The sequence below is a fragment of the Thamnophis elegans genome, chromosome 2, assembly GCF_009769535.1.
Source record: "Thamnophis elegans isolate rThaEle1 chromosome 2, rThaEle1.pri, whole genome shotgun sequence".
Taxonomy (NCBI): Eukaryota; Metazoa; Chordata; class Lepidosauria; order Squamata; family Colubridae; genus Thamnophis; species Thamnophis elegans.
The window spans coordinates 116,813,077-116,837,950 of NC_045542.1; the positions used below are offsets into that span (position 1 = coordinate 116,813,077).

At 36.2% G+C, this 24,874-nt stretch overlaps 1 protein-coding gene across 2 annotated transcripts in view; it reads right to left on the reverse strand.

Moving 5' to 3' along the window:
* EEFSEC (eukaryotic elongation factor, selenocysteine-tRNA specific) overlaps positions 1-24,874 on the reverse strand; it is a 174,682-nt gene that overhangs the window by 40,783 nt on the left and 109,025 nt on the right. For both annotated transcript variants that reach the window (XM_032210903.1, XM_032210904.1), the window contains exon 6: positions 21,282-21,438. In XM_032210903.1, the coding sequence (XP_032066794.1) occupies positions 21,282-21,438 (157 nt within the window). The remainder of the gene's footprint in view (positions 1-21,281; positions 21,439-24,874) is intronic.

The following is a 24,874-nucleotide window of genomic DNA, read 5'->3' on the forward strand; positions in this document are numbered from 1 at the left end:
TTTGACACCTCTGTCCTACCTGGCTCAGAGCTTGGATATCTGTAGTAACACCTTATATCAGTAACCTATCTGCCTGCCTCATAAAATTTAGTTGGGCACCTCTTCTAGTGTCCCTTGATCAGAGATTTTCTTCATGGTCCACAGAAGCATGTCCTCTCAGTTGCTGCCCTATTTCTACAGAATAGTAACCTGACATTGAAATAAACACCTCCCTTGTTGATTTCATCAAAATATGCAAACTTGGTGATTTCATCAAAATATGCAAACTATGTAAAATAAACATAAACTTAACTCCCTGGACTAAAATTCTGTTTTGAATTTTTTGAATGGAGTACTAGAGAATCTTTTTTTTTTACCGTACTTCTATTTATTTCAGAGATAATGTGATTGATTGGTGTATTTTTTTTTAAAAAGTAGGAAGCTAGATGACTTATTTCAGTGGAAGGCATACTGTTTCCCATTTTACCAAAAGCATTATAAAAAGGGAGATCTATGTTCATAAAGTATAACCAAAGAGATCATAATGATAAGCATATTATTACATTTCTTCTGAACAAATATGAATGTTAACAGTAATGTGTAACACTAAACACTTCCTTGAGTACATCCTGATGATCAATAATAGAGCATATCCATGTAGTTTTCTTCAGAAATAATACTTTTCTTTTTGCCTTCTTTTCCCATTTTGTTTAAAAAGTTTCCTGCCTAGCCTACAGCTCTAGGATTTCCTGATGGTCTCCTATTCAATATATAAGTATGTCTGATCCTGCTTAGCTTTTGAAGATTAGTAAAACAGCAAAAACTCTAAACTCCAAGGGATTCCCTGAAGAGGCTATTCTCCTGTCCTACTCATCTTTTTTAACTCTTATTCAAACCTGAATATTGGAGATTCACCAATACTACTGCTTTATGTTCTGCTTAAAAAAGAGCTGCCAAAGAAAAGCCCCATCTATTTTTTTGGCTTGATATTGATTTACATCCTCCCTTTATTATTTTTTATAAATAATTCCAGATGGTGAACATGCCAAATACTCTATCCTCCTCCTATTTTCCCCATAACAACAATCTTATGAGGGTAACTAGCCCAAAGTCACCCAGTTTTCCTCATGCCAAAGATGGGACCAAAACTCACAGTCCCCTGATTTCTAGCTGGATGCCTTAACCACTAGACCAAACTTATTATACACTAGATCAAATTATATTAACTTATAAAATACATTTTTATATAATTTTTTGAAAAGTAAAGATTTCTCCAATATAGTACTACAGCAAGGGTCATTCTTGGTAATTTACTGTCAAGACAGATGCTTCCCATCTACAAACTTGCATTAAACAACAGATATTTTAACATATTGCATTACACTATCTATCTTAGTGAACTGCCCATCTTGTAAAATCATTTTAATTATGTTATTTTCTCTGTGCAATCTTCCACATCTACAATTATTTATAGTATTATTGTCGGTTCCTTTCTAGTCACAGCTTTTAACATTGTTGCAACAGTTCCTAAATGGAGATATTTATTTGATTTATTGTTTAATGACTAGATGGAAATGCTTCAATTGAGTCCCCCCCCCCTTCATAAAATTCCCTCCCTTTGCTTTCTTCCAAAAGTTTAGGACATTAGTTCGGTCAAGAACAGGACTAATTTTTTCTAGTCAATGGTGAATTCTTGTTCTGAAACTGCCACTTATTTCTGGATAATCACAGTAGTATAATCTCTGAATTCTGCTAGATTCAATTTCAGCATCAATAAAGAACACCAGGAGGGTAAAATGCCAACCTATCAAGATGGATGATTTGTTTTATTTTCACAGAGATTTCCTCAACTTTAACTTTGCCCTTGCTCTCCCCTTCATCTCAGCCTTTCCTGCTCTCTTCCACAGTTACCTCCAAATGCCCATCTGTCAGTTTCATTTAATAAAAACCTATAATTCCAAGGTAATGGATGCACTTGGCTAAGGAAAGATAATCTCTTTGGGCTCGCTTCAGTTGTTTCATCCCTGTTATCATATTAATACTGATTAAATGCAAAGCACAACATTTAAGTGAGACTGCACATATTATTTAAGGACGACAAAAGCAGACAATGTTGGGCCGGCACACTGATTTGCATAAAGAAACAGCCCATTTCAAAAAATGATGGAGTCTTATTTGAAGGATGCATGAGACTAACACTATACATTATCAACTTCAGCAACCATAATACACTGCTTCAAAAGGCATGGGTCTCTATAAAGTAACATGAATGCACAGAGTATGATTACATGTTGTTGATGCAAATCGCATTGCCTGTTCAGACTTATGATTGGCTCAAGATGATATTTCAACTAAAATTTGTGTCATTAAAGATAAAGGTAAAGTTTCCCCTCGCACATATGTGCTAGTCATTCCCGACTCTAGGGGGCGGTGCTCATCTCCATTTCAAAGCCGAAGAGCCAGCACTGTCCGAAGACATCTCCGTTGTCATGTGGCTGGCATGACTAAACACTGAAAGTGCACAGAATGCTGTTACCTTCCCACTAAGGTGGTCCCTATTTTTCCACTTGCATTTTTATATGCTTTAGAACTGCTAGGCTGGCAGAAGCTGGGACAAGTAACGGGAGCTCACTCCATTATGCAGCACTAGGGATTTGAACTGCCAAACTGCCAACCTTTCTGATCGACAAGCTCAGCATCTTAGCCACTGAGTTACCGTGTCCCATTGGGTCATTAATAAACCTCTAATATGTATAGAGTCCAAGCGGCCACCTGGATTTTTTTTTATTGGAATAATTTTTTTTAAAGTAATACAAAAATGTATCTTGGGTTTCATCATTCAGAAAAAATGAATAAAATGGGCATGACGCTAGATTTTGAAATAAAGCTTATACTTAAAAGGAAAAAAACTGTTCTCAACTAAAGCACATGCACAAAACAAAGCATGCTATAAAAGCTTCAAAAATCATTTATCCTAACCAGAATACTATATGTTTTAAGAAATATGTCAATTTGTTTTACTTCAGTAATGATACTGAAGTTATCATAAAATTCAGAAAATATATCAAAATTGTTTGTGATAACATTCAGAATATTGGTAGAAGAATTATTAAAGACTCTTGCCACATTAACTTTTAATTGTAATGGGAGAATTTGGAAAACTAAGAATTGGTCCTACAGGCATCAAAGCTATAATAGGCAACAGTTTTATTAAGCATAGTAAATAGGAAGGGAAAAGGTTCAAACTGCTACATTCAACAAATGGGAAGTTCATGGAAGAGAAACATAGTGTTGTGTGAAACTGTCGCAGATGAGTCTGGTGAAACCCAATTAACACAAGGACCTCTTAATTTTTGAGGCCTCAAGAAGAGATTTCCTAAAGCTTTATTGCACAATGCCCACCACTGGATCATGTCTTAAAATTATACCCCCACCTGAAGATGTGACGCTCCAGAACAATGGAACAAATAAGACAGACACCTATCCCCAAACATACCCGGGAGGAAAAACAAACTGGGTTACTACCCCATTTCTTCTGGCAACAGCATCTTTTCTTGACTGTAGCGTAGTAAAAGAAAGAAACCAGGTCAAAAAAATTCTAATGATTTCATTAATGGCACTGCTCATTATCATGAGCCAGTAGCAAGTTTTTTTCCTCCCTGCTAGGACTAGACACAAATGGTCTTTTCACTAAAAGCTCCGAAAGCCTGTGCACTGTACTTAGTCATGTAAAATGCAGAGATTCATGTGTATGGAATTTGAACCCCCAAAATAACACTGGGTTACCCAATTATGTCAGATTTTCCCCTTCAACTAACCATGCTACCTCCCTAAATGCCAAGTTATTTTTAAAGACGTGACAATATTTTAATTTTCTCAATTGCAAGTATGTTCCAATGTATTTATTTTAACCCAATATCATTAAATATGTGGTAAACCTGTGATGCAGTGATAGCCAAGGACTTTGTTATGAAGTAAAAAGGTTGAGTGGCCAAATTTTGGACCTGATCTATCATCCACAAATCTTGTTCATAACAATTTTCCTCTACCCACACTTCTAAATAAAGCAGAAGAAGCTACAAATCATGGATGTAATCATTTCATCCTCCTGTTCTCAAATATTTGCAGGGTATCATTCAGGAAACAGCAAGTGAACATCCATAACACAAAAATCTACTCAGTTTACCCATGCTGCTCAAAATTTCAGATATCCAAATACATAGAGAAAGAAATTGAAAAACAATATTCACAATCTACTGCCTGATCTCTAGTCAATGCAATAGAATGATTCCTGCATTTATATTTGTAAAATGGGGGTTACAGGCCAGTTTAACAATGGAAGATGTGAATCTTAAAAGAGAATACAATAAATAGAATGTAAAATTATGTGCATGCTTACACACACACACTCACATACTTAGAGAGATGAGCAAAATTATAACACAATTACTGCAAACAACATGTATACATTAGGAAAAGTTATCATAAATATATTTTAGCACATTTTGGCATATGTACAAAAACATCTAAAGGATTTATGGTATGATACCTATATAAAACTATTATAACTAGCAAATACAGGCCACTGCACTTTAAATCAAATCAAGCTAACCACTGTACAGTTCATATTTAATTTAATTAACTAAAAACTCTTTACAATGAATTCCTCACTTAATCAAGTAAAGCAAATTAGATTTGCCCATTCTCACTGTTAGGATTGAAGCACGCGTGTTCGATATAATATCTCCCTTTTTAAAGATGAGATGAGATGAGATGCTTTAACTACCGGTATATCTTTTTTTAAAAAACAACCTAATATGTTGCTGAGTTCCAGTCAAGCACGAGGAGTGTATTCTAATTTATTTTATTATGTTTTATACCTCTATTGCTATTATTATCACTTTGTCATCTGGGGATACTCTTAGGATGGCATACAACACAATAATGGAATAACATCATTCCTGCAGGAAATAGTAATGATCATGCATACAAATTCAAAATAAATAAAAGGATGTGCACTACAGCAACACCCAAAAGGGGAAGCCTCGTCAAACCGATCTGGGGTGAGAAAGCAACCACAGAAGGTCGCATGCGGCCTTACAGGGCTGCTTTCTCAGCGCCAGAGACCTCATCAAGCCCTTTACTGATGAGAAAGGAGGGAGCAGGCAAAGAAACAGGCTGGAGAGAGACAGATTTTTATAACATAGCAATAGCAGTTAGCAATAGCAGTTAGACTTATATACCGCTTCATAGGGCTTTCAGCCCTCTCTAAGCGGTTTATAGAGTCAGCATATTGCCCCCACAGTCTGGGTCCTCATTTCACCCACCTCGGAAGGATGGAAGGCTGAGTCAACCTTGATCCAGTGAGATTTGAACCACTGAACTGCAGATAACAGTCAGCTGAAATGGCCTGCAGTACTGCACCCTAACCACTGTGCCACCTCGGCTCATAAGTCACATAAGTCACTTGGCATGGCATGATGGGGGGAAGCAATTGTGGAGGGAGAATGAGGTATCTGTGGGTCGAGAGAAGCCTTGGGTGGTCTGAAGTAGTTGGCCTGTTCCCTCACTAGCCCTCTCCCCCCCCCCCGTGGCCTTCCCCATCCCAAGATACCTCATGTGCATTGAACGAGCCATGCATTAAATTAGCGCATGCGTGAGCAAAAGGAGGGAATTATGTCGCTTAAGGTATGAGATTCACTTCCACTAATTCTCAAGTTACGGATGGAATGGGCAGGCTCCATTGCATTCATAACTCAAGGACTACCTGTAAGGTATTACAAGATGCAAAAGGGGGACAAAGGATTGAATTTACCTCATTTGATAATCCATTAAAAATCCATTTTGGGGTTTTTTTTAGAGAAGGATATCGGTAATGCAGCTCCAGTGGAGCCAAAAGCAACTGTTTGTTCATATCCTTTTCAGTTGGTTTAAAGCCAGGATGTAGTACTCAGAACTCCATTGATTGTGACTTCCAGGGAAGAAATGGCAGACTGAAGACACCTCTGTGAGAAACAGAGCTGATGATTGTGGCTAAGAACAAGGAACTAATGAGTAAATCGGCTCCTTCGTTCCTCTCTGGAAAAAGAAAGCATGTGAGATTGCCCACATGGTGTACTATATGTGGAGGTGGCTCTTCACAAGGAGGTTGCAAGGCAGTGGTTGCCAAAGGATGGGAGAACCAGGAGCCAAGTGAATTTGCCATTCTTGCTTCAGCTATAGTTGAAACTATGAAAGGACATTAAGTTCATACTTCCTTTGCTAAGAAAGCTTTGGAAATTGCCTGACTGTTTTAAAGAAGCTAGACACCTTCAAAACGACAAGGCTGGAAACAGCGGGTTAGTGCCTTCAATCCTTTATATATATATATACAAAATAATTGCATTTTCATGGGAAAGAAAAATGCATTTTCTACATTGGAGACATAACAAGATAAGCAACTTAAAATGGATTCAGGGATATTGTTGAGTAATGGGGACTTTGAATCAACAATACCATCTACACAGTGTGTTTTTAAGAAAAACCAGAAGAAACTGTTACACCAGAAAATGAATGCTTATATATTTACATCTTTAAAGTCTGATCATTGTAATTAACATTTAAACCTTCCTAAACAAAAATGCTGGGAGTTTACCCTGAATTGCAAGTTGTAAGGGAGTTTAACCTAACCTTTTGAGATCCCTACAGACAAGTAACCGAACATGGAAACCAGTGAAGCACGGGGCTCTTGTTTACCTAACCTCTGCACTTTAAGAGACATCAATCCCTGCCTTATTAAAGAAATGCATACACCAACCTGGCATGCTGGCTGAAACAGCTCTCTCAAATTCACAGTTTCTCAGAGGTCGAAGGAAGTTCTGGAGAGGCCTGTTCCATAAATAAAACCCTTCTGCTTGGCGATAACTAAATTGTATTAAGGCTGGCTCAGACAGCTCCAATTAAAACCCTTTGGTGGGGTTGGACTAGAAAACTCTACCCTAGATTGCTCACAGATAGGAGCTTTCTCTTTATTTTCTTCTTTACCTTGTTTGTAAAAGAGAAATAGAAGAAAATCTGCAACCTATGCCCCCCACTGCACTAATAACCTTAAGCACAGCAACTTGCTTTCAAAACTGAACTTTTGCCCAAAACATGTAGGAGACATAGACGGTTATTAAATCATACAGGTTTCAAGCAGTCCACAATAAATCAAGTCCATCATTAGATTTGAGGGGTCTTAGCTCCACATGTGATATTTTAATGAAAGAAAGGGCAGAATACAAACAGGAGAGGTACAGCCATTCTTACAGCATATTGTTATTGCAACTTCAAAGTTCCGTACTTCATGATTTTTTTAAAGAATAACAAATAGGCAAATTCATATGCAATGACCAGCTTAGTGCCTTCACCTATCTAAAGTTACCAAGCATAGCTGAGAGCAGTCTTAGCAGTCTAACCCTAACCCTAACCCTCACTTCAATAAATGTGACACAATCACAAATGCATACACATAACTCTGTGTGTGTGTGTATGTGTGTGTGTGTATGTGTGCATATATAAGATATAAGATATAAGATACAAATAAGTTCTCAAAGACTTTCTTGCTAACTTTATGCAGGATGTTCAACTATACTGAAGAGTGAAAGAAATTCAGTAATGTTATCTGCAATCTCTGCTAAAATAAAGATTTTGAGCAAAAAGTTTTCTCAATAAATTAGTATGTTCTATTACCTTCCACTTGTTCATGAAGATTTTTTTTTTTAATGAAATAGTCTGTCATGATGTTAGGGAAAATATTGCTAGCAGTTGGAGACAGCAATATAAGCTGTCATAAACAAATGAGGGTTGAATTTGAGAAATCCTACTGCCCATTACCAAAACAAAGAAAAGTTCAGAAAAATATGTTACAACATTTCATATTGGTATGGAACTAGATAAAATGGACATACTAAAATATCAATGGAAATAAGGCTACCACCGAACATGTGGTTTGCAACAAGCAGTGAATACAGAGAAATTCTACTTCAACGGGTTCAGATGCTGAAAGAATTAAAGAACAGCAGTGACCTGTCAAGGTAATAGGAAAAGAAAATTAAAGCTCCAGGAAATTAAATATAAGGAGTCAGTCAAGAGAGTGAATATTTGGTCTTAGGCAAGTTTGCCTTTCTTTTGATTTGATGTTTTCTCCAATTGTCATGGAAAAAGTCTAGATATGAGGTCACTAAAAACTGGCACTAACTTGATGGCACATGATCAATCAATCAATCTTCTCCAAAGTTGATTGGAAGCCCATATGAGCAAATCCACAGCTAACACAACAGGGTTTGGAGCTAGCAATTTGGATAGCAAGCTGCAGTCATTGAAGGTACTTGAAGTACAGATTATGTTGTATTTTATGGGCTGATATCTGAGCTATAAAAGTATGTTAGGTGTGGTTGTGCTTAGATCCTTTACTAGCAGGAGCAGCTAACTGAGATCAATCTTGGAGTCCTAGTGGACAACCATTTAAATATGAGCCAGCAGTGTGCAGCAGCTGCCAAAAAAGCCAACACAGTTCTAGGCTACATAAACAGAGGGATAGAATCAAGATCACGTGAAGAGTTAATACCACTTTATAATGCCTTGGTAAGGCCACACTTGGAATACTTGAATACTGCATCCAGTTTTGGCCGCCACGATGTAGAAAAGATGTGGAGGCTCTAGAAAGAGTGCAGAGAAGAGCAACAAAGACAATTAGGGGACTGGAGACTAAAACATATGAAAAACGGTTGTAGGAACTGGGTATGTCTAGTTTAATGAAAAGAAGGACTAGGGGAGACATGATAGCAGTGTTCCAATATCTCAGGGGTTGCCACAAAGAAGAGGGAGTCAAACTATTTTCCAAGGCACCTGCAAATAGAATAAGAAGTAATGGGTGGAAACTAATCAAAGAGAGAAGCAACTTAGAACTGAGGAGAAATTTCCTGACAGTTAGAACTTTTAATCAGTGGAACAGCTTGCCTCCAGAAGCTGTGAATGCCCCAATACTGGAAGTCTTTAAGAAGATGTTGGATAGCCATTTGTCTGAAATGGTATAGGGTTTTCTGTCTAGGCAAGGGGTTGGACTAGAAGACCTCCAAGGTCCGTTCCAACTCTGCTATTGTATTGTATTGTACTGTATTTCAGAATAACTTCTCATTTCTTTTCTCCTATCGTATCCAAGTTTCTTCTAATGTCTGATTTCATTACATCTAAAAGGTTTAGAATTCTTAATGAACCGGTCAATATTCATTTTGAGAAGGACCTAGCTTTAAACATATACGTTCATCAGCAAAACCTATAGAGGAAGAGTGTGCCATTTCTTTCTAGTAAAATGGTACTAGTGGATTTGTGGGGAAGGTGCCACAAGACTGTAAAAGAAAAATCTGAAGCCCTCTCATGAGCATCCGGGAGGCCCAAGCAATCACATTCTGTCTTTTACATCCATGCCCCGTTACACCTCAGCTCCTTAATCTCTGCTGCTGAAAATAACAGTTCATGCAACAATACCTACACTGAAAGGTATCTGCAGTAAAGATGGATATTAAGGGATTAATTTAGCTTCTTTGCAATCTCTTTCTCCTCTTTGTCACTTAGTGCTTCAAGTTCTCCCCCAGCTATTTTCCTGTTTCTGATATAACATTTTTTAAACTACAACTAGCTGTTTTAATTTCATAAACAACATGCTCTTCACAAACTACATCACCTACCATATTTTATTTGTTTGCAATTTGAGTTTTTTTTCTTGTTCGTATCATTTAAACAAACTTTTTGTTTCCTAAAAGTTTGTTTTTGTTTTTTTTTTGCTCTTGACATTATTTCTTAAATACACTGCTGGTCAGTTAATGGTGTTTTTATACCATTCTAGACTTTCTAGTTGTGTTTTTTTGGTGTTTTTGGTACTTTCCAAACATTTTGGAGAGATCCAATCACAGGTCTGCAAAAAAAAAATTTTCGAGAGCTGTTTTGGTTATTCCACGTAATCTTTATGTTTTTTTGGTGCGCTGAATTCGAAAATGACCTCCATTTTGTCATAGGACATCACATTTCCTGACAATTTAGGTAACTATGCTAAATAAGGCAATACCTCAAAATAAATGGAAATAGACTTATAAAATTAAAGTTTTATTACAATATTTTCATGAAAATCTTTTTTGAACTGAAATGAGCTCACCTACACACACTAAACTTGATTCTTCTTCCTTGTGAGGCTCCTCTTGGTGCATTTATGCTTGTGAGTAGCATCTGGAATGTCTCTCTGAAGCATCCAACAGTAGTCTGCCATCATTGTAATGCTCCATTTTCCCTGGTATCGCCTTTCCATCTCTTTAATGTCTTGGTGGAATCGTTCACCTTGTTCCTCATTCACAGCTCCCAAATTTTCAGGAAAGTAGTCAAGGTGGGGCTGGAGGAAATGCACTTTCAAACTCATCAGGCAACCTAAAGCTTGAAATGCTTTCAGCATTCTTCCGACAATCTTTTTTGTAGTGAGGATCTTTGTTATTGCCAAAACATTTCTGTACGACTTCTTTAAATGCAATCCACCCTTCTTTTTGAGGATCCGTCATGGTATTGACAAACTCTTGATCAACTATAAGCCTTCTAATATCTGGTCCGACGAACACACCTTCCTTCAATTTTGCCTCCGACAAGCATGGAAACTTGGTGACCAAGTATTTGAAGCATTCTCCATCTCTTGGAAGTGATTTTACGAATTGCTTCATCAATCCCAATTTTATGTGGAGAGGTGATAGAAGAACTTTATGGGAAGATACCAAAGTTTATCGGAAGACATTTTTTTCACCGACTGTTAGCACCCTCAGCTGCCAACTCTTCTTGGTCCAGTGATTTTGTTGGTCTCGACTGTCTCATAGACACAGAAAACAAGGGTATTTGGTATACCCAGCTTGTTGCCCGAGCAGCATGCACAAGACCTTCAAGTCCCCACACACTTGCCAACCATGGTCTTCATATTTAAGTTTACGAAGAACTAATTCCAAGTTCTCATAGGTTTCCTTCAAGTGTACGGAATGACCTACAGGTATGGAAGCGTAAAAACTGTTGTGGAGTAAAACTGCTTTGAGACTTCTTTTTGAAGAATCTATAAAAAGACCCCATTGCTCTGAATCGTATTGGATTTTAAATTGACCCATCAATTTAAATTAAATCGATGCAATAAACCAACTTGTCTTCCAGGGCGAAGTAAGGAACGAACTCCTTTCACGATGTCTGAACCATGAAGATGACACTCCTGGCAACAATAAATGCCTGCTTTTCAGCCTTGATCCGAGTAACTCAGCAGCATTTTTGGGAAGATTCAAGTCTCTTACCAAATCATTCATCTCCTCCTGAGAAAACAATTTTGGTCTTGTATCATTTTCAAAGTCAGAACTTGATTCGTCATCTGGTTCAGGTATGACTTCACCTTCATCAGAGCTAGGTACCTCTTCCAAGGTAGCAAGGGGCTTGGGTACTGGGTACGTATTATAAATTTGAAGACAATTTTGCATGTTGTGGCAAATCATGACGTCTAGGAGTTTTTTTCAATATTTTATTTGTTTTCAGCACACCAAAATACATAGAAATTAGATGAAAATAATCAAACAGCTTTTTAGTCGCAGACCTGTGAATTCTTATGATGGCGCAGTGTTTAAAATGCAGTATTGCAGGCTAACTCACTGCTCACTGCCAGAAGTTCAATTCTGACCAGCTCAAGGTTGATTCAGCCTTCCATCCTTCCGAGGTGGGTAAAATGAGGACCCAGATCGTGGGGGCAATAGGCTGACAATGTAAATCGTTTAGAGAGAGCTGTAAAAGCATTGTAAAGCGGTATATAAGTGTAAGTACTATTGCTATTAATCTCTCCAACTCCTTCAGTCTTTTATATAAAGTTCTTTTCTTGAACAATACAGAGGATTTAATACATTTTCATTTATGCTTTTGGTTAACACAGTTTTTTTGCTTTTGGGAGCATCCCTCTCCTCCCCACTGGTTAATGATGGTTAATTTAAAGCAAGCTGAATTTCTTTAAAAGCCATGCTTCTCTGAAGAAAGCTAGTTTAAAATAATCATAGTTATATTAAGCAGTTCTCCATATGGGCAATACAGTAGTTATCTCTGATTAAGCAAGGATTAGATAAAAAAGGCAGCAAACATTATTTTCCTAGCTATGAAGCAATAACACAGAGAAACACAGACATGTCAACATAGAAGGAAACTCAGATTATACACATCCTGTAACTAAGACCTAAATACTGCTAGAGAAAAATAAGATATACTTAATTTACATAATTTTCCAGTTTTAGGAAACTTTCATTTCCTAAAACAGCAGATCAGCTTGGTATTCCAAAACAGAAACGTACATACATCTGTTTGAACAGCACAAAAAATAAACCTTGATCCAAAAATCAAGAAAATAACTCTTGATGTGTAAAACAAGTCAGCTAATCACCTGAGATGTTATAAAGCCAACTCACCACATACTTATAAGACAGACATTTTTATTATATGTGCTGCTGAAGTGAGCACAAGATTCTAGTTTCTCTTCAGATCATATACCCGTATTTTTTGGAGTATAAGACACACCAGAGTATAAGATGCACCAAGATTTTGAAGAGGCAAATTTAAAAAAAAAAGTTTTTGCACTCGGCAAACTTCCCCCAAATGGCCCATTTTTCGCAAAAACATGCACATTTTTTTAAAAAAGGGCATGAATAGCTCTTAGGAGGCATGTAGAGTGCTCCTGGGGCAGGGGCACAAACAAGCAAAAAATGGCTCATTTTCATGAAAATGGACCCATTATTTTGCCAAAAAAAGGCATGTATAGCCTTTAGGAAGCTTATAGAGTGCTCCTGGGAGCTGGGTGGGGGAATTGAGCAAAAAATGGCCCATTTTTCGCTAATTTCTGCCCTCCCCAGCCCCTAGGAGCTCTCTGAAAGCCTGTTACAAGCTATGCATGGCCATTTTGGTGAAGGGGCCAGGGTTTCGGGAAGTAAAAAATGCTGCATTCAGTGTATAAGATGCACCCAGATTTTCAGCCTCTTTTTTGAGGGAAAAAAGTTCGTCTTATACTCCCAAAAATACGGTAAATCTTTTGCCTTTTATTAGAAGGCAGACTTTTTTCTTTGGGTGAGTGCTACCATAATCAATATAATCCAGATTTCCCCATATTATCCTTCCATAGTTAAATTTGTTCGAAAAAGATTCATAAAAGGAAAGTGATACATCTCTGGTTATCACCCTCAGATGGCTTTTGTCTGTAACGTAGCAAAAGAAAAAGTGTATGCTTTTCATTTTTGTTTATTTCAGACAGTAAAGAGAATGGGAATTATAAAAGAACAAGCAAAGTTTATCTCCACCTTTTTAAATACAATACAATTATTTACTGACCTACACTTACAGCAAAAATTGCCCTTGCAATTTTTTTTTCATTTGTTGCTGAAATCCAGCTCAGCTTCAGCTTCAGCTTCAAATCAACATACCAAACCTATATTGGACACTGGTTCTGATTTTTCTTCAAATAAATGGAAGGCAAGATGCTAGGAAGCTCACCTAAATTCCATTTGCCCTAAAGACTAAGATTATCCTGTCTTATTGCAACACACAAGCAAAAATTGCGAACAGTATGAAGTCTCACAAAATTTCAATGATAAGCCATTCTCTGTTGGATTCTTTGAACATGTCGACTTATCTCTGGAGAACCAAAACAATCTAATTCTACTTACTTAACTGAAATTGCACTGTCTTGTTGACCTTGGAAACCACCGTATGTTATTAATTGTGAATAGAAAGATCAACTTACCTGTTGCTGTTGATTTGGCAGCAGATTAACAATTGATTAAAAATCTCAATATAATTTCCTTCACACAGAACTCTCTAATTATAACATGCGTCTTCACCCACATTAACATAATTATGTACTTCTTTGTCTTCAAAACTATTTTTTTCTATATAAAATTATATTAAAAAAATCAAATTGTATGATCCATTGAGCAGTAATAAAACAGAAAAATCAACTTGCTAGTGTCTCTGCTCAACAGAGTAAACCCATATGGAAAAGGCTTTCTTGTCCTCTTTGAGAAAGCAGTCCAAAATAAATTTCTGTATCTCATTCACAGAATATGACTTCACCTGGGAAAGTTAATTATAAGTGTATCATAAAATCCCTAGTTTTAAATATCCATTTCAAAAGTCATGGGGTTCCCTACGATATTATGAAATATTCAAGTTTTTGCAGCTTTGGGTGCTAATACCCCACTCAAGACTTCAAATAAATGTGTCAATTGATCAAAGAATTATACATCCATTCATAATTTTTCCCATAATTTCCCCCTATTTTCTATGCATTTTGTGGGAAATTACTAAAATTCCCTGATTTATCTGCTTCTGTCATACATTTTTCCTATGTCCCATAATATAGGACACAAATACACAATTGTTGTATGTTGCTGTTCGAAGACTTCCTGAACACTGGTCCTAAGAGCCAAATGAATATTAAACAGAAGGATTGGTATAAAAAACTGGTCTAATTATGTATTGGTATAAAAAAGGATAATGTGTCTGTGATATACAACATTCACCTTTGGGATAATAGTTAGATACGGAATTCCCCTATTCAGATGAACCTAGCAAACTGGTAAAAATAATCAAGTTTAATCTATTTTCTCAGACAAGATAATAATCTACTGAAAACAACTTTCAAAATCAGTTCCCAAAGACAACCAGAAGGATTCAAAATTGGGTTAAAAAACATTTGTTTTGGTTGACAGTGAAGCTCGTGGTATACAGTACATAATTTCTCCTTCTATTGCACCCAGGAAACATTCTGATTTCACAGAATCATCAATTTGATGTAAACTCAGGAGTTTGAAAAAAAGAAGGGCACAAATTTAAAATTGTACTGTGACAGACTGCTAGGGCATTGGGCATTTCTGTGAGATACCCAAATGGATATACGACAGGTTTCTAAGCTGACTAATTGCCATGGGCCTCAACATCTCCATTCTAAATGTTTTCTTCTGATTTATTGACTCATGAGGCTTATAAGAATCTTTGTTCAAAACCAAAAGAAATATTAGGTGGTACTCAGACAATTGAATTATCTGGATATGGAAATAATTCAGATTGAAGCCATTGCCATACCAAGTCTTTAAACTTCTAGTTACCAGATCCTGATCTTCTTATGTGTCTAGATCAAATTTTAAACTGCCAGAATGAAGCCATCTTCTTGGCTTTGTCGTTAGCCATTATTGGTACATTTCTCTGGTAGTAGCCGACATATCAGCAGATGGGCTAGGCTCTGTCTCTCTCCACATGCACACAGCGTGTTGTTATCCAATAAGAGCCTCCACTTGAGCATATTGGCTTTACATTTAGGCACTCCAACTCTCAACCTATTTGGATAGTATAAGGGAGACCAGATATATGGTTGGTTACCAGATGTCCTCTTGGGTTAGTAGATGAATAGAAAGATAGCAGTAGCTGGTAATCAACCAGGCAAACATTTGCATGTACTGCATCTTCCACTCCTTTTCATCTAATCAATGCTAGAAGTACATGAATAAGTAAGCTGTTATGCCTCTGAATTTATCTGTGGCATTATTCTTAGCAGTCGTCTAATCAGCTCTGCAGGGTTTTTTCCTGACAAAATGCTAAAGGAAACCAAGGTATAAGGTACAACTGCACACAAATAAGGAATGTGCACATACAAAAGGTCAGCAAGACAATATTAGATACAATCTAAGAATCTTCATTTTTTAGGCAGCAGTTGGAGTGCTTTAAAAAACAGCAGAAAACACACATGTGCATTTAAATTCCTGATGTTTAAAGCAACTCCTCCTGAATTTATAGATGCTAAATAGCTTGTTCCCATGCATGTAAATGGGTTCAAAATGTAAGTGCTCTGCTTCCATTTCCCCCCATAATTGCCTTTCCAGATAGCAAGTGTTGCTGACTGTGTTTGAGCTGCATATTTTCTATAACTAGATCCATCCAGAGATTATACCATATATTAAGCATTTAAAAAAACATTCTTAAGAGCTATGATGCTAAATTTTAGGAATGGAGAAGAGTCTGAGCTCTAGTAAGCCCTAAGAGGCCTATGTTTCTGTTGAGCATACTGAACATGGGATAATGGTGAAGCATTCAGAAATAGGTGAACTTTGATAAAGATAAAGCTTTTCTTAGCAGAAAAATTTAGTTAGGCTATGCAAATGAACTCCAAAGACCATGATGCCTAGTATTACACTCAAAGGTGTTCTCTATCAGAAGAAAAATCCTCAGCTACACTTTTGTTCATAAGATACCTAATCTCAGAAATCAGGGCTGAACAAACTATTTCTGACTAAATGTTTCTTTTACCACTTTAGAGTAAGTTTACTTTGAAAAACCATACCTCTGTCTTGAATCTAGAAGCAAAATATCCTCCCCATTTCTGTGTGTGCTCACTTCGTGTTGAGAGCAATCGCCAACATTTTCATTTTAAAAAGAAGAGGGTGCTTTAACTTTTTAAAGACTGAACAAAATAACAGTAATAATACCTTATTGAGAGAAAGTGAACGTGCAAATAAAATATAGTCTTGGAAGAGCATATATAATACACCACGAAAAATAACCATATTTTGGGTTTGTCTAGCTCCCCCAAGAAAATGCCCTAACTACTGAAATTAATACCAACCCATAGCTGATATTGCTCTCAGCGCATCTCATTTATTCTTACGTGGTAAAAGAAAGATGTTTTATGTTTAAAGTCAAACTAACTCAGAAGCATTCACAGAATAGTTAAGAATATGTTGGATATGCATGGCTTCTTCTGAATGAAAAACACTGCTGGCTTGAAACAACACATACATACAGCAATATCTCATTATTCAGCTCAGAAAGAGTAGAGAAAACCCCTGCAGACAAAAGGCCACAGAGCAACAGGAAGGACAAATCTTTTCCTAACAGCTACCTGATTAGGTCCATTTCAGGACAATGAAAACCAGCTTGAAACCTGGGAATTATCTAGTATAACAAAATCAAAACATAAAGAAAAGATTGTGTGTGTGCGTGTGTGAGTGGATTTAGATAAAATATGCCATCATTCTATAGCAAATATCAGAAATTTATACAATAAGAAAAATGAAATGAAAATGAACCTGATTATTAATTTCTTAATTACAAAAGAGGGATATGTTTCTCAATTGCTCCATGAGAGAAGCACAAATAATGAATTTTCCCCCCATCCAAACATTTCTCTTCCTCCTGGCTGGGTAGAATATTTGCACAGAAGTGAGTCTTGTCTCTGATTAAGCATGTTGAAGATTACTGCAAAACTGAAAGGGAACAAGCTACTGGCAAGTCTAAATGAATACAATTATGTCAAATTATTGATGTTATATGCACTGGCTATGAAAAGAGTGCTCTACGAACTTACTTGTGCATCAAAGTGAATGTTGTTATACTTTTTTGGATGACTGAATTTGTACATGCATAATAATGCCTAATTTTTTTAATTCAGAGTTTTCCACCATGCAGAAAACTATACCTATTTTTATATATTTTTTAAAAAAACCATTTTTAGTCCTTTCAACCTTTCTCTAGTCCTTTTTTATTTTCTTAGGCACAATTACATGAATATTACATGTTAAGAGCAAAGGAGAAGAAATAGGAAATATCATAAAGGAAAAGCAGGAAGCCAAAGATATTCTTTGACAACCAAAGGATCTATCCAATTCTCTGAAAAATTTTAAATTGCCAGACATTTCTCACACAGTACAAAATTTCTCTTTCCAGCATTAAGATTCCAATATTTTGAAAATGCAAGTTTTAGAAAAATTATATACGTCCATTCAGAAATAAACTCTGTAAAATAAAATAGGATTCACACATGAAAGCATATTTAGGATTACAATCTGACTATGTGAATAGGGTAGCTGAAAACAAATATAGTTCTAATATTATTCGGACTAATTATCCAAACACCTTCATAACAAGTTGAATGTAACTTTTTTTCTTTTTACAGACACTGTAGGAGGAAAGTTGTATTAGTCTATGGTGGCAAAAAAAGAAGTTCTGTTAACACATTTTTCAAGTAGCAAGTTTGATTAAAAAGCACAAGGTTTTATAAGCACGTGCCTTTTAATAAATTTGTTAGTTGGAAAAGATACTATTGGATTCCTCCTGGTTTTTTTCTTGCTTCCTTTTTGTGCATTCTATTCACATATAACAAGTAATTTATTCATATTGCCTCAATTTCTTTCTTTCTTTCTTTCTTTTTTGCAACTGCCTCTAAGAACTCAAATACACACATATATCCAGGTGGTTTTTGTTTTTGTATCTCTTACTCTTAGGTCACTTTTAACAAATTAAACTTTCCAGTTGTCTCAGAAATAAGAGGTGTATTACATAGGCATCCTTAGTATCTTTAGGAGTCCTTAAGAATTTTCCAAACTAACTTTTAATGAGTACATTTTTATGAAACTTAACTTTTATGAAAAAACAAAAACAAAAGAGATACAAAGAGACAAACAGAAAAGGGAATAAGACTAGCTAGACTTAATTAAAGAATTTTTTTTTTAAAAAAAACCCACAAACAGGATACATATAAAAAAAGCAGCACTGGTCTAACAGTGGAATGTGAACTATATTTGACTTAAACAACGTCAAACACATTACTATTCTCTGTATGAAATGTTGGTCGCTCTTAAAGAAACAGACATTTAGCAATCGTCTTAACCTGCTTTTTATTTTCCAGAGCATAATGTTTTGATTCTACAAACTGTCTTATTTATGTTACCATTGCCAGTGGCGGATTAAGGCTCACTGGTGCCCTAAGCACTAACAAATCTTGGTGCCCCTCCTTTGTACATACTCTACAAATCTTCATTGGTGTTTTTCTTTCTTTCTCAACTTTGTGATGCCCCCTTGGGTCTGCCCTAAGCATGTGCTTTATCTGCTTAATGGTTAATACACCACTGACCCGTTGGTACATAACGGTAAGAAAAACATGGAAGCTTGTTTTCACCAAGAAGATGGGTGGGAAGAAATTTGTTCTACAAAATTATTATTAATTGCACAAGCCATTTAATGAAAGGAGAAAGGCAAGTGAATATTTTATTGTTTAACCTCTAATGTAATACTGAACAATCCTACCAAAATGAGGGGAAGGGAGACAGGAGAGGAGAGGAGGAAAGTTTAGTATAAGTTATAGAGAAAATCATAGTACATTACCAGATGATGTCAAGGATCATTTGATATGAGAACATGCCACCTCCAATATAATAAAACTCAAATAAAACATTACTGTTTCTGTTATTTAAAAAACATTTATTTTGGCTAAGGTTCCACTGAACGAGACATTAACTGCCAATATAAAATCTCTTTATTAAAACCAAAGTACGTTTAGATGTTAATTCTCATAATCTACATAAAACTGTGCAGCTCACTGACTGGAATGTTAAATCTCCTTATTAATTGGAATTCCTAAAGGTTATCTCCCACATAAAATAAGCTATCCTCTTTCTTGCTGCCCAATTAAAAGAAAATCAGTAAAAATGTCGACAAAAACATTTATCAACAACTGTTAAAGCTAGATATAGATTTGTCATTGCAATGTTGTATAATAATTTTCTCTCATTGCTAAGAATCCATAGTACTAGATACATTAATATTTTCTATATTATAGACTTCTTTTATTTTTTTCTGAAAACAATATTGCATGAATTTCAGACTAACATGTTGCAACAGTATGAAAACCCAAGCCCTGAGAATTAATACACTGATTACTAAATTAAGTTTCTATCATCAAGGAAACTGAAAGCTTTTATTATTAAACATTATCTGATAAGTCTAATAAATTATTTTCTGTTACTATATTAAATGCATCCTAAAGTCAAAATAAATTTCTTCAGATTTTAAACAATTTCACATTAATTTAAAAGAGTACAAAATTCAACCTAATTATCCCAAAAGCTTGAGGTACATGAATCAGGATATGAATAAGCATGTCCATTTATTTGCAGATGATCTGGTAATGTAGAAAATGAAAGGCAATGGGCCAGGGGTCCAATTCAGCAGCACACTGTTATCCTCTTAAATTATGAAACAAATATATGAAGGAAAAGTAAATAAGTCACAATGAAAGAAAGACTGAGAATGCCATGATTGAATGGCATTGAGATCTTCAAAAAGAAAGCTTATCTACATTTTGATTGACATATGAAAATAAATTATTTAATACATATATTATATAAAAAAATAAAAATGCCTTAGCAATGCACATTTATGATCAATGCTCTAATCACCATCTTGTGCTTACATTTGAATCTGCTTGGCAAAATGACACTTGTTGCAAAATATTTCCTATGTTCTCAATTTTACTTTAGCATTTTAGGAACTAATGGTATTATATTTAAGTAATTTTGAGATGATTTTATATATACATAAGTAATAAACTCTATTACAGTCACAGACCAAGAATACATAAGAGGTTCCACTATTTGTTTTCTAATTGATTGGAAAAATATTCAAACGCATATGTTGATGTTCCACTTTTATTTGAATGCAGTTCATACATATACTTTTAAGTTTTTACAGGGGGAAAACAAATTATAGTAGTGTATAAAGTATAGGTAGTCCTCCTTTATTACCCTGAGATTGGAATTTACATTGCTGTGAAAGTTAAATATCACATGACTGCACTGGTTAGCAATGACAGTTCTAGTAGCCCCAGTTGCTGTCATTAAGCCAGGACCGCAACATTATTAGGAGAGGACTTCATATTTCTCCTGCTCTGCCATGTTCACTTGACTTCAATCCACCACTACCACTATCTTTTTGGCCATCCTGAGCTCCACCATCTACTCTTATTGCCAACTGCTGACCTTCACTGACCTCTCGCATGCCACTGATAAGGGATCTAGGTACTGGATGAGGGTGCAGCTTTAATAAATCCTGAGTTACCAATGTCCACAGTGAAAGGGGGACAAATTACCTTCTTCGCTATATAATCATGACATTTGTGTGATTACATAATTGAGTGTATGCTGTCAATTTGGTGACAATGTGGTTTTTCACAGATGTATCTGCCTGAACTCTTTAAATCATGGCCAACCTTCTTCCTGAAATAAATTATACTGAGAAATTGTACCAGGTTAGTTTTCACTGTATTAGTAAATGGCACTGAAGTACCTGATATAAGCTTACCAACCTAGAGGTTTCTTTTGAAGTTAATCACATGCTATCTACTATATTATGTTCCTACATGGATAGGAATCTAAGTTCCTTCTTGTCGATGTAGAAAAGTGGCAGAAATAAATACTTACCCAAAATGCGGACTTTAAATTTTCCACTTTGTCCAAAGCCTCCTTCTATTACACCTTCTTCTCCTGTAGATAGCTTGACCTTCAAACCCACAAACATTTGGATGTTTGTTTCTTTTTTAAATAATGAACGACCAATCACGCTATAATCATCACACAGCTGCAAATTAAACAAATGGAAAAAATGAAAGAAAATTATATAATTATTATTTCTACATTGCATTCCTATACTACCAGTAGTATTACAGTTTTCTAAACTACATATAAAAACAATACAGCATTTAGGACATTATGAAAATTACCCTAAAGATTATGCACCATTATTCTAGCATCATTTTAAAAAATAAATAAATCAGTATATCTGATACATCAACTGAAGGGAATAAAAAACAACTCTAACCACTGGTTTAATCTGAGATACAGAGCATGTTTTGAATGAAGAAACAGTTCAAAACTGCATAATTTTTCCATCTGCAGAAAAATAGCTCCATCTAGAACAAAATATCTACCATGTCCATAAATTTATTACCCCTCACACTCAGCAAACACTTGTTTAAATCTTGTTTAAATTCCATTTCAGTTTATTAACCATCATTTAGCCCATTATCACTTACAGGCAGGCTTTCAGGAGAACTAATTTGGGGTATCATCCGCATATTGATATTGCCCAGCACCAAGCTCCCAATTCATTCACATATTGGAATGGTGTTTTAAGAAGTTAAATAATAAAGGAGACGGTATGAAATCTGCAGATATGCCATCAAATGCTCCCACTTTAAATAGTAAGTGTCTACAAGTGTCTGAATCCTCAGACAAGATGCAAGTTCGCAGCACTAAAAAAAAAAAAATCACAGCAGCTCTAACAATTAACACTAACAATTTCTAAATGAACACTGTTGTCAAACTGAAAACATGGAGTCCTTCTTCCAGGGGCTGTGTGAATTACAAAGGCCAGAACTTTCTAAACCATCTTGTTTAATCAAGTTTACATGTCACTTTAGCAATTGCCAATCTGAGAGATGTAACACATGCTAAAAGGCGTAATAATAGCCTCTTTAAATGAGGCTTTTATGGTAACATTAAAACTTCAATCAGAGTCAGCTAATGGTGACTAAATTCATATGGCCACATAATATTCTGGACAACCATATATAAACGGTATGACATCTTCCAAGTTTGTCTGCAACTCTGGAAGGCCTTGGTGATTTTGTATCCAAGTAACTAGTAATAAGACTTGACTTCTCTTAGTTGTTTTGGGATCAGAACAGTATAGTCTTCGGCGTACGATCACAATCGAGCCCAAAATTTATGTTGCTAAGTGAGGCTCATTTTATAACCTTTCTTGCCCCAGTTGTTAAGTGAATCACTGCAGTTGTCAAGTTATTCACACAGTTGTTAGTGTGGGCTGCCCCCACTGACTTTGCTTGTGAGAAGGTTGCAAAGGATGATCACATGACCCCAGAACACTGTAACCATCATAAATATGAGTCAGTTGCCAAATGTCTGAATTTTGATGGCATGACTGTGGGGACGCAACAATGATTTTAAGTGTGGAAAACAGTCATAGGTCACTTTTTGCAGTGCCAGTGTAACTTCAAACAGTCAATAATGAACTATTGTAGTCAAGGACTACCTGTACAGCAGCAGAGACTATACCTGTATAGGACTGCCTTTATAGGGAGAGGGGGGGGGGGCGAACAGACTCAGAACAGATTAATAAAAATGGTGCCTCAATCGAAGCATTTGCTCTTTTTGTAACTGTGTTGTAATGTTGTTGCATGCTTATATGAAAGGGATGAGCCTAAGGTACAATGCTGCTTTTATTATTTTGATGAAAGCACAAAAGTTTTACAGATATCCATAAGGATTTGTCAAAGTCATGTTAAGCATAGCTAATTTAACTGCACAAGACATGTCGCTGGACATTTCTGAAATTTATTTTTTAACAATAGTACATCTCATTTGAAAAAAAAAAAGGTAATCAAAAGCATCACAGATCATCCAAAATTTCAAATTTGAGTTCATGGAGTTCATTGGTCCTTACCTGAACGTTTCTTTTCTGTAGTGAGGCGGGGGGGGGGGGGGCTACAGCTGGGTTTAGTCACAGCCTGATTGGTCCAGAGACTGAGGGATTTTTCTTAAGTATCCTCCTTTCCCTCTCGGTTCCCAGTTTCCCTCAGTTTTTGGGAAGCACTAGCTGTGGCTCCAGTGAGGTACTTATTGAGATTATATTATTAATTCGGTTAATTGGATATTCTAAAATTACAAAAGAAAGGCATCAGACTGCGGGCCTTGGAGACGTTCTCAGTCTCATCTGGGTGAGGAGGGCCTGGGCCCCTACCCTGGGCCGGATAAAGAGCTTGCCCAATTCCTGGGGGCACAGGGGTGGCAAGGTTATATCGCAGTCTTGGCGCATTAAGGCTTGGGCGGCTTCAATTTAAATTGTCGGTCTAACATGAACCTTGCAGTGGCCAAACAACACCCTATAACAAGGTCTTGCTGCTGCTGGAGCCTCAGAGGAAGCTGCGGCTTTAACGATCCGCCATGGCTTGAATTAAGCGCCCCTGCGGAGCCGCTTAGAAGGGAATGGTGCGGCTGTTTCTCTGGACCAATCAGGCTGTGACTAAACCTAGCTGTAGCCCCTCCCACCGAAGCTACAGGAAAAAAAGAGACATTTTTAACCACTTCGTAGCTCAGAATTACTTCCTTGTTATTTCAGTTAATTTCAGTTAATAACCTGATTAAGGATGTTTCTATTCCATTGCTTCAGTTACTGCAGATATTATATTACATTACATTACATTAGATATTGTAGACGTAATTCAGAATCCAATCAGAGATGTTGGGAAGCAGTGGTGTGGATGTCCTACTGAGCTTCTTATTCCCAACTTATAATAGAAAAGAATAACAAGATCATTGACAGCCCCAACATTAGACCTTTTCCAAAGCTCTTACGACACTACAGACTCTATCAGCCTTTTTGACTGAAATATTTAATTATTTAAATCCAACCATTGTTAGCTGGTAGTCTATCCATGAGAGAGAAAAAGCCGCACAGGAATCTCCAAGCTTGGAATGTCTCATGAAACCAAAAGCTAAATTATATTTATGGCAAAAAAAATATGTTGCTCCTAATTAGAATATGCCCACAGTTGTCCTAGTTGGATTGAATCTCCAAGCGATACCCAACAGACCAATCCTGAACTAAAATCAAACACCAAAGGATTGGAATGCCATTTCATAATTGGTCTGTCAATTCTGTTAGCTAGTCTGTTGGTAGGGAGTGGCTAATATATCCCTGATACCTAAACCTAAGTAGATATATAGAGAGCCAATTATTTCACAATTATTTTATAAGTAAGATACTATTCCTCTGGGTCATACTTGTAACACCTCTCTATCCATAATTTACTATTTCACACACACAAAAATCAATGTACAAGAATTTTTTTTAAACGTAAGCCTTTTCAACAAAATAAAAACTTGAGCTCAGGCACCATACATTAGATAACGAAGGTAATATTTTATTCATCTTTTATAATAACAGATCTAACCTCTCATTCCTGCACTAGGGACACATCATAATCCCTCAGATT